Source organism: Camarhynchus parvulus, unplaced genomic scaffold (genome assembly GCF_901933205.1).
Source record: "Camarhynchus parvulus unplaced genomic scaffold, STF_HiC, whole genome shotgun sequence".
NCBI classification, from domain to species: domain Eukaryota; kingdom Metazoa; phylum Chordata; class Aves; order Passeriformes; family Thraupidae; genus Camarhynchus; species Camarhynchus parvulus.
This window is the reverse complement of record NW_022147825.1, coordinates 61838-72807: the sequence shown is the minus strand read 5'-3', so window position 1 is coordinate 72807 and position 10970 is coordinate 61838. Positions and strand designations below refer to the sequence as shown.

Genomic DNA, 10970 nt, shown 5'->3' with positions numbered 1-10970 from the left:
CCCAATATTTCCCATCCAAAAATCCCCCAAAATCCCGATTATTTCCCACCCCAAAAATCCCCAAAATCCCGATTATTTCCCACCCCAAAAATCCCCAAAATCCCGATTATTTCCCACCCCAAAATCCCCCAAAATCCCGATTATTTCCCACCCCCAAAATCCCCCCAAAATCCCCGGAATATTTCCCACCCCAAAAATCCCCAAAATCCCGATTATTTCCCACCCCAAAAATCCCCCAAAATCCCGATTATTTCCCACCCCAAAATCCCCAAAATTCGGAATATTTCCCACACCAACCCCGATTTTTTCCCAACAAAAACCCCGAATATTTCCCGCCCCAAACCGCCCAAAATCGATATTTTTGGGACCATTTTGCGCGAGCTCTTCCTCCACTCCTGCTCCTGCGGCTCGTCCCACCAGCCGCGGCGGCCCAGGTACTGACCCCAAATTCCCCCAAAATCCCCAATATTTCCCATCCAAAAATCCCCAAAATCTGGAATATTTCCCACCCCAAAAATCCCCAAAACCCGAATATTTCCCACCCCAAAAATCCCCCAAAACCCGATTATTTCCCACCCCAAAAATCCCCAAAATTCAGAATATTTCCCACCCCAAATCCCGATTTTTCCCACCCCAAAAATCCCCAAAATCCCGAATATTTCCCACCCCAAAATCCCCAAAATTCCGAATATTTCCCACACCAACCCCGATTTTTCCCACCAAAAACCCCGAATATTTCCCGCCCCAAAACCCCCAAAATGCCGATTTTTGGGACCATTTTGCGCGAGCTCTTCCTCCACTCCTGCTCCTGCGGCTCGTCCCACCAGCGCGGGCGCCCCAGGTACTGACCCCAAATTCCCCCAAAATCCCCAATATTTCCCACCCCAAAAATCCCCCAAAACCCCGATTATTTCCCACCCCAAAAATCCCCCAAAATCCCGAATATTTCCCACCCCAAATTCCCCAAAATCGGAATATTTCCCACCCCAAAAATCCCCAAAATCCCGAATATTTCCCACCCCAAAAATCCCCAAAATTCAGAATATTCCCACCCCAAAAATCCCGAAAATCCCGATTATTTCCCACCCCAAATCCACCCAAAATTCAGAATATTTCCTACACCAACCCCGATTTTTTCCCAACAAAAACCCCGAGTATTTCCCGCCCCAAAACCCCCAAAATGCCGATTTTTGGGACCATTTTGCGCGAGCTCTTCCTCCACTCCTGCTCCTGCGGCTCGTCCCACCAGCCGCGGCGCCCCAGGTAGTGCCGCAGGCGGGAGATGGGGTGATCCTGCTTGTCCCAGTAATTCACCTCGTCCACCGAGCGGTACGCCGAGCTGTCGTCGCTCGTGCTGTGGTGCCCGATCCTGGGGGGAAAAAACGGGATTTTGGGGAAAAAAAAAAAAAAAAGGGAATTTATTGGGGAAAAAAGATTTTTTTTTGGGGAAAAGCGGAATTTTTAGGGAAAAAAAGCTGAATTTTTTGGGGGGAAAAAATTAGGTTTTTTGGGAAAAAATGTGGATTTAAAAAAAAAAAAGATGATTTTTTGGGGGGGAGAAAAGTGGAATATTTTGGGGAAAAAAGTGGATTTTTGGGGGGGTAAAGGCAAGATTTTTGGGGGGAAAAAAAGCAGAGGTTTTTTTGGGGAAAAAAAGCGGAATATTTTGGGGGGAAAAGTGGATTTTTGGGGGGGGTAAAAGGCAAGATTTTTGGGGAAAAAATCAGATTTTTTTTGGGGAAAAATGCTGATTTTCTGGGAAAAAAACCAGATTTTTTGGAGGGGAAATCAGATTTTTTTGAGAAAAAAGCGGAATTTTTTGGGGGAAAAAATTTGATCTTTTTTTTGGGGAAAAAACCGGAATTTTTGGGGGAAAAATTCATTTTTTGGGAAAAAATCTGGATTTTTTTTTAAAAAAAGATGATTTTTTGGGGGGAAAAAAGCAGAGTTTTTTTGGGGAAAAAAAGCGGAATATTTTGGGGGGAAAAGTGGATTTTTGGGGGGGGTAAAAGGTAAGATTTTTGGGGAAAAAATCGGATTTTTTTGGGGAAAAATTCTGATTTTCTGGGAAAAAACCAGATTTTTGGGGGGAAAATTGGATTTTTTTGAGAAAAAAGCAGATTTTTGGGGGACAAAAGCGGATTTTTTTTTAAAAAGCAGAATATTTCGGGGAAAAAAAGGAATTTTTTTGAGAAAAAAGAAGTCGGGTCTTTTGGAGAAAAAAATTAAATTTTTTTGAGAAAAAAGCTGAATTTTTGGAGGGGGAAAAAGACGGATTTTTTTGGGTAAAAACTCAGGTTTTTGGGTAAATCTGGGGCCACGCACCTGTAGGTCATGGCCTCGATGAGGAAGGGCTGGTTCTCAGCCACAGGGGATTTTTTGGGGAGTAAAGGAGTATTTTTTTGCAAAAAAAAGCGGATTTTTGGGGGGAAAAAAAGTGGAATATTTTTGGAAAAAAAAAAAGATTTTTTGGGGGGGAAAAAAGTTCTTTTATTGGGGAAAAAAGTGAATTTTTGGGGAGAAAAAAGTGGATTTTTTTTTTTTTAAAGTGGATTTTTAGGGGGAAAAAAGTGAATTTTTTGGAGGAAAAATCGGATTTTTTTTTAAAAAGAAGCAGAATATTTCGGGGAAAAAAATGGGGTTTTTTTTTGAGAAAAAAATCAGATTTTTGGGGGGAAAAAGCTGATTTTTTTGGGAAAAAAAAATCAGAATTTTGGGGGAAAAGAAGCAAAATTTTGGGGGAAAGCAGCAGGTTTTTGGGTAAATGTGGGGCCGCGCACCTGTAGGTCATGGCCTCGATGAGGAAGGGCTGGTTTTCTCGGCCGCGCGCGCGCCCAGCGCGTCGGCCGTAAAAGCGCGTCGTTGCCGTCCACGCGGATGGAGAGCAGCCCGTAGCCGGGGCCCCGAGCCGCTGCCGGGGAAAAACGGGCAGATTTTGGGGAAAAAATCACCAGATTTGGGGTTTATATCCCTCACTGAGAGCCAGAAAAAATCAATCAGATTTTGGGGAAAAAATCACCAGATTTGGGGTTTATATCCTCAGAGAGAGAGGGGGAAACACGCTGGGATTCTGGGGAAAAAATCACCAGATTTGGGGGTTTATCTCCTCAGTGAGAGAGGGGAAAACCTGCTGGGATTTTGGGGAAAAAATCACCAGATTTGGGGTTTATATCCTCAGAGAGAGAGGGGAAACACGCTGGGATTCTGGGGAAAAAAACCCGGGATTTGGGGGTTTCCATCCCTCACTGAGAGCCAGAAAAAATCCATCAGATTTTGAGGAAAAAATCACCAGATTTGGGGGTTTATCTCCTCAGTGAGAGAGGGGAAAACACGCTGGGATTTTGGGGAAAAAATCACCAGATTTGGGGTTTATATCCTCAGTGAGAGAGGGAAAAAACTGCTCAGATTTTGGGAAGAAAACCCCCAGGATTTGGAGGTTTCCATCCCTCACTGAGAGCCAGAAAAAATCCATCAGATTTTGAGGAAAAAAATACCAGATTTGGGGGTTTATCTCCTCAGTGAGAGAGGGGAAAACACGCTGGGATTCTGGGGAAAAAGCCCCGGGATTTTGGGGAAAAAAATCACCAGATTTGGGGGTTTCCATCCCCGATGAGAGAGGGGAAAAACTGCTCAGATTCTGGGGAAAAAACCCTGGGATTTTGAGGGAAAAAATCCAGGATTTGGGTGTTTATCCCCTCAGTAAGAGGAGGGAAAACGTGCTGGGATTTTGGGGGAAAAAACGCGGATTTTCCCAACTGAAAGCCAGGAAAACACAATCAGATTGTGGGGAAAAAACCAGGATTTGGGGATTTCTTTCCCTCCTGAGCACCCCAGGAGCTGGAAGCCCAAAATCCCAAAATTTGTGCCCCAAAATCCCAGGACTTTCCCCCAAAATCCCAGAGGTTTTTTTCCCAAGACCCCAAGGATCTCCCACCCCAAATTCCCAGGGTATTTTCCCAAATTCCCAGGAATCTCCTGCTCCAAAAACCCCTCAAAACACCCCAAAGCTCCCCAAAACCCCTCAAAATCCCTCAAAACACCCCAAAAATCCACCAAAACGCCCCAAAACGCCCCAAATTTTGGGATTTTTGGGTTTCCCACCGATCCCATTGCGTTGTTGCGGCAGGAGAAGACGATGGGGCCAACCAAAACTCCCCAAAATGCCCCAAAACCACCAAAACTCCCCAAAATGACCCAAAATTTTGGGATTTTGGGTTCCCCAATGATTCCATCGCCACGGTACTGGAGGTGGGCGTGGAGATGGCGCAGACGTTTTTGTGGCAGAAGAAGATGATGGGGGCAACCAAAACGCTCCAAAACGCCCCAAAACCACCAAAACGCCCCAAAACCAGCAAAACGCCTCAAAACGCCCCAAAACACCCCAAAACGCCCGAATTTGGGGATTTTGGGCTGCCCACCCGATCCCGTTGCGTTGTTGCGGCAGAAGAAGACGATGGGGCCAACCAAAACGCCCCAAAACGCCCCAAAACCACCAAAACGCCCCCAAACGCCCCAAAACAGCCCAAAACGCCCCAAAAGGCCCCAAATTTTGGGAATTTTGAGTTCCCCAATGATTCCATCGCTGCGGTACTGGAGGTGGGGGGGGGGGGGGGGGCAGATGTTTTTGTGGCAGAAGAAGATGATGGGGGCAACCAAAACGCTCCAAAACGCCCCAAAACCACCAAAACGCCCCAAAACCAGCAAAACGCCTCAAAACACCCCAAAACACCCCAAAACGCCCCGAATTTGGGGATTTTTGGGCTGCCCACCGATCCCATTGCATTGTTGCGGCAGAAGAAGACGATGGGGCCAACCAAAACGCCCCAAAACGCCCCAAAAACCACCAAAACGCCCCCAAAACAGCCCAAAACGCCCCAAAAGGCCCCAAATTTTGGGAATTTTGAGTTCCCCAATGATTCCATCGCTGCGGTACTGGAGGTGGGCGTGGAGATGGCGCAGACGTTTTTGTGGCAGAAGAAGACGATGGGGCCAAGCAAAACGCCCCAAAACGCCCCAAAACCACCCCCAAACCACCAAAACGCCCCAAAACACCAAAACGCCCCAAAATGCCCCAAAATTTTGGAATTTTGGGTTTCCCACCGATCCCGTTGCGTTGTTGCGGCAGAAGAAGACGATGGGGGCAACCAAAACGCCCCAAAACGCCCCAAAACCACCCCAAAACCACCAAAACACCCCAAAACACCAAAACGTCCCAAAAGGCCCCAAATTTTGGGAATTTTGAGTTCCCCAATGATTCCATCGCCGCGGTACTGCTCGGAGGTGGGCGTGGAGATGGCGCAGACGTTTTTGTGGCAGAAGAAGACGATGGGGCCAACCAAAACGCCCCAAAACGCCCCAAAACCACCAAAACGCCCCAAAACCACCAAAACGCCCCAAAACACCCCAAAATGCCCCAAAATTTTGGAATTTTGGGTTTCCCACCGATCCCGTTGCGTTGCCTTTTTGCGGCAGAAGAAGACGATGGGGCCAACCAAAACGCCCCAAAACGCCCCAAAACCACCCAAAAGCCCCCGAACGCCCCAAAACAGCCCCAAACGCCCCGAATTTGGGGATTTTTGGGCTGCCCACCGATGCCGTTGCCGCGGTACTGCTCGGAGGTGGGCGTGGAGATGGCGTAGCCGTTGTTGCGGCAGAAGAAGACGATGGGGCACTCGAGGGTGGCGGCGAAGTTGAAGCCGGCGTGGCGCGTCGCCCTCGCTGGCCGCGCCCTCGCCGAAGTAGCAAACCACGGCGCGGCTGGCGTCCGCGCGCTTGATGGCGTAGGCCGCGCCCACGGCTGGGGGGAAAAACGGCGGTTTTGGGAAAAAACGGGAGAATTTTAGGTTGGGGGGAACGGGAGGATTTGGGGGAAATGGGGGGATTTGGGGGGGGGGAGAAAAAAATCCCGAAATTTTTCGTTAGGAGGAACGGGGAGAGTTTTTTGGGGAAAAGTGTGAATTTAGGGGAAAATTGCAGGGATTTGTCACTGGGGAAAAAGTGAGGGGATTTTGGGGGGAACATGGGTTTGGGGAAAAAGGGGGGATTTGGGGAAAAGTACTCAAAAGTTTACGCTGGGGAGAATGGGGGGGTTTGGAGAAAAGTTTGTGAAATTTTTCATTGGGAAAAAAGGGGGGATTTGGGGAAAAAAACCTCAAAATTTTTCACTGGGAAGAATGGGGGGATTTGGGGGAAAAAGCTGGAATTTGGGGAAAAAAATGATGGAATTTGTCATTGGGAGAAAGGGGGAATTTGGGGAAAAATTGTTGGAATTTTACATTGGAAAGAATGGGGGAATTTGGGGAAAAAAGGTAAAATTTGGGGAAAAATTGGTCGAAAAAAGCAGAAATTTGGGGAAAAAAGGGGGAAGATTTGGGGAAAAAGGGGAAAATTGGGAAAAAAGGGGAAATTCGGTGGAAAAAGGTGAAATATGGGGAAAAAGTGGGGGGAAAGGGAGGCAATTTGGGGGGAAAAGGTGGGAATTTTGGGGAAAAAAGAGGGAAAATTGGGGGGAAAAAGGGGCGGGGGGGGGAAATGCGGGGGGGGGACAGGTGTCACCCCAGGTGCGTCACCTTGCGGGATCTGCGTGGCCAGCGGGGACGAGATGGTGACAAAGTGGCGCTCGCGGCAGCCGTAGTGCACGGGCATCTGGCGGCCCTTGCCGGGGTCGCGCGCGTTGCCGTAGCACTGGGCCATGAACAGCTCCAGGGGGTACCCGCGGTACAGCAGCACACCTGCGCACAGGTACAGCCTCACCTGGGGCACCTGTCACACCTGTGTCACACCTGTGTCACACCTGTCACACCTGGGTCACACCTGTGTCACACCTGTGTCACACCTGTGTCACACCTGTCACACCTGTGTCACACCTGTGTAACCCTGAACAGCTCCAGGGGGTACCCGCGGTACAGCAGCACACCTGCGCACAGGTAAGGTCACCTGGGGCACACCTGAGTCACATCTGTGTCACCCTACACCTGTGTCACACCTGTGTCACACCTGTGTCACACCTGTCCCACACCTGTCCCACCTGGTCTCACCTGTGTCACACCTGTGTCACACCTGTCCCACCTGGTCTCACCTGCCTTGTCACACCTGTCGCGGTACTGCCCGAACACCAGGTCAGCATCGTCCAGGGCGGCGGCGCTGCCCACGTGCGTCCCCTCCTCGCCGTAGTTGGTCATGTAGAACGAGATCCGGCCCTGCGCAGGTGAGACACAGGTGAGACACGGGTGAGACACGGGTGAGACACGGGTGAGATACAGGTGAGATACAGGTGAGACACAGGTGAGACACAGGTGAACAAGGTGAATACAGGTGAGACACAGGTGAGACACAGGTGACACACGGGTGAGACACAGGTGACACACGGGTGAGATACAGGTGAGACACAGGTGAGACACAGGTGAGACACGGGTGAGACACAGGTGACACATGGGTGACACACGGGTGAGACACGGGTGAGACACAGGTGAGACACGGGTGAGACACGGGTGAGACACAGGTGAGATACAGGTGACACATGGGTGAGATACAGGTGAGACACAGGTGAGACACAGGTGAGACACATGGGTGAGACACAGGTGACACACGGGTGAGATACAGGTGAGACACAGGTGAGACACAGGTGACACATGGGTGAGACACAGGTGAGACACGGGTGAGACATGGGTGAGACACAGGTGACACACGGGTGAGACACAGGTGAGACACAGGTGAGCGCCACCCCCCAGGTGTGCCCAGGTGAGGCTCACCTGTCGCTGGGACTCGTACAGGATCCTGTCCATGGTGTTGAGCAGCGTCATCGTCTTGTAGAGCTTCAGCACCTGCTCCTTGGGCAGCTGCGGGCAGGTGCGACAGGTGAGGGCCACCTGTCCCGTGTGTCACCTGTGCCACCTGCCCCAGGTGTGCCACCTGCCCCAGGTGTCCCACCTCACCTGTCTCAGGTGTGTCACCCATCCCAGGTGTGTGTTACCTGTCCAGGTGTGTGACCCATCCCAGGTGTGTTACCTGTCCCAGGTGTGTCCCAGGCATGTTACCTGTCCCAGGCGTGTCCCAGGCGTGTTACCTGTCCCAGGTGTGTCCGTGTGTGTTACCTGTCCCAGGCGTGTCCCAGGCGTGTTACCTGTCCCAGGTGTGTTACCTGTCCCAGGTGTGTTACCTGCCCCAGGCGTGTTACCTGTCCCAGGTGTGTCCCGTGTGTGTTACCTGTCCCAGGTGTGTGACCCATCCCAGGTGTGTGTTACCTATCCAGGCGTGTTACCTGTCCCAGGCGTGTCCCACGTGTGTTACCTGTCCCAGGTGTGTCCCAGGCGTGTTACCTGTCCCGGTGTGTTACCTGCCCCAGGCGTGTCCCAGGCGTGTTACCTGCCCCAGGCGTGTCCCAGGCGTGTTACCTGCGGATCCTCAGAGTCGCGGATCACCTGTCCCTGCCGGTCCATCACGCGGTACACGGGGATCCCGGCCAGCACCTGCGGCTGGATGAACTCGAGGCGCTCGGCGAACTCGGCCGAGGCTCCGGGGAACTGTGGCCGCTCCTCGGGGGAGCCCTGGGGACAGCGGGGACAGCGGGGACATTGGGGACACTGGGGACAGCGGGGACAATGGGGACACAGGGGTGGCACTGGGGACAGCGGGGACAGCGGGGACAATGGGGACACTGGGGACACTGGGGTGGCACTGGGGACAGCGGGGACAACGGGGACAATGGGGACACTGGGGACACTGGGGACAGCGGGGACAGTGGGGACAATAGGGTGGCACTGGGGACAATGGGGACACTGGGGACAATGGGACAGCGGGGACAACGGGGACACTGGGGACAATGGGGACACTGGGGACACTGGGGACACTGGGGACAACGGGGACACTGGGGACAATGGGGACACAGGGGTGGCACTGGGGACATTGGGGACAACGGGGGACACTGGGGACACTGGGGACACTGGGGACACTGGGGACAATGGGGACACAGGGGTGGCACTGGGGACATTGGGGACAACGGGGACACTGGGGACACTGGGGACACTGGGGACACTGGGGACAATGGGGACAATGGGGACAACGGGGACACTGGGGACATTGGGGACAATGGGGACATCGGGGGTGGCACTGGGGACATTGGGGACAGTGGGGACATTGGGGACATTGGGGGTGGCACTGGGGACACGGGGACATGGAACCACCAGGGACACACTGTCCCCCCAGTCTCCCCGTCCCCCCCATTGTCCCCTCTGTCCCCCCTCATTGTCCCCCCAAAATGTCCCCTCGTGTCCCCTCTCTGTCCCCCCCAATGTCCCCTTTGTGTCCGCTTTGTGTCCCCCCACTGTCACCCCTCACTGTTCCCTCTCTGTCCCCCCATTTCACCCCCCAAATGTCCCCTGGGGTCCCCTCCTGTCCCCCACTCCCTGTCCCCTCCCTGCCACCCCCGGTGTCCCCAGTTCCCCTGTCCCCTCCCTGTCCCTCCCCTGTCACCCCCCATTGTCCCCAGTGTGTCCCCCTCCCTGTCCCCCCCTGTCCCCCCCCATTGTCCCCAGTCCCCCTGTCATCCCTGTCCCCTCCCTGTCACCCCCCCATTGTCCCCAGTGTCCCCTCTGTCCCCGCTCCCCTGTCCCCCCCTGTCCCCCCATTGTCCCCAGTGCCCCTCTGTCCCCGCTCCCTGTCCCCTCCCTGTCCCCCCATTGTCCCCAGTGTCCCCTCTGTCCCCGCTCCCTGTCCCCTCCCTGTCCCCCCCCATTGTCCCCAGTGTCCCCTCTGTCCCACTCACGGTCCCCAGGAGCCGCCTCGGGACGAGCCCCGGGAGCCGCCGCCACCGCAGCGCCCGCAGCGCCGCCATCTTCCCTGGGGGCGTGGCCTCGCGCCGCGCCGAGCGCTGATTGGCTGCTCGGGGAGGGCGGTGGCGCGGCCCGCGGGATCTGATTGGCTGCGCGGCCTGAGGGGGGAGCCGCGCCCCCTGATGGACTTATAAGGGAAGGTTATGGCCACGCCCCCTGAGCGGTTTGGGGCGTTGCTGGATTGGCTCCGCCCACTAAATAACCATATAAGGGAATACCTAATAGCCACGCCCTCTAAACGACCCTATAAGGGAGTTTGTTTTGCCACGCCCAAAATGACCGTATAAGGGTGGGCGCTGTGTTGGCCACGCCCCTTGAGTGCTATCGGGGGCCCCGCCCACCTCCAATTTCCCAAACTCCCAATTCCCAAACCCCGCCCACCATGGGACCCCACTGTGGGGACCCCCAAACCCCGCCCACCCCAAATTCCCCAAACCCCGCCCACCATGAGGCCCCCAAAAAAACCCCCCACCCCAAATTCCCCAAACCCCCACCCCGATTCCCCCAATTCCCCCCATCCCCCATTCTGGGGACCCCCAAACCCCTCCCAAATACCCCAATCCCCCCCCCCCACCAAATTGCACCCCAACCCCCCCCCCACACTCACACCGGGGTTGGGGGTCCCGAGGTTTATTTTGGGGTGGGGGTTGGGTTTGGGGGGGACAATTCAGGGCAGGAATAACTTAAAAATGGGGGAGGGGTCTCCGGGGGGTGGGAGGGGTCTGGGGGGGGGGCGGGGCCGTATTTACATCTGTACAAGGTGGGGGAGGGGCTGCAGGTTATTATTGGGGGTTCCCCAAAATCTTGGCACCGAAATCCGGGACCCCCAAAGTCACCCCCGACCACCCCCCCCCCAAAAATGTCCCCAAGGGGGGGCCTGGGGGGGTCCCAGCGCCGCTGGTTCCGAATTTGGGGGGGGTCCCGGGGCTGCCGAATCTATGGGGGGGTCCTGGGGGGGTCCCAATTGCCCGGGGGGGTCCTGGGGGTCCCAATCTGGTTCTGGGGGGTCCCAGTCTGGTTTTGAGGGGGTCCCAGGGGGTCCCGGGGTTCTGATTTGGTTCGCGGGGGTCCTGGGGGTCCCGGTCTCGGTCTTGGGGGGTCCTGGGGGGTCCCAGGAACTGCAGCCACGGTGGTCCCGGT

At 54.3% G+C, this 10970-nt stretch overlaps 1 protein-coding gene across 1 annotated transcript; it reads right to left on the bottom strand.

The window, feature by feature from the left end:
- Positions 1–1116: 1116 nt before the first annotated feature.
- Positions 1117–9853, bottom strand: BCKDHA (branched chain keto acid dehydrogenase E1 subunit alpha). Its single transcript, XM_030969635.1, is given in 10 exon segments — positions 1117–1369; positions 2326–2373; positions 2824–2911; positions 5590–5704; positions 5706–5797; positions 6570–6731; positions 7079–7199; positions 7752–7838; positions 8394–8546; positions 9764–9853. Coding segments are annotated over 10 exon segments (1188 nt in total). The 5' UTR covers positions 9833–9853.
- Between the last annotated feature and the right edge of the window lie 1117 nt (positions 9854–10970).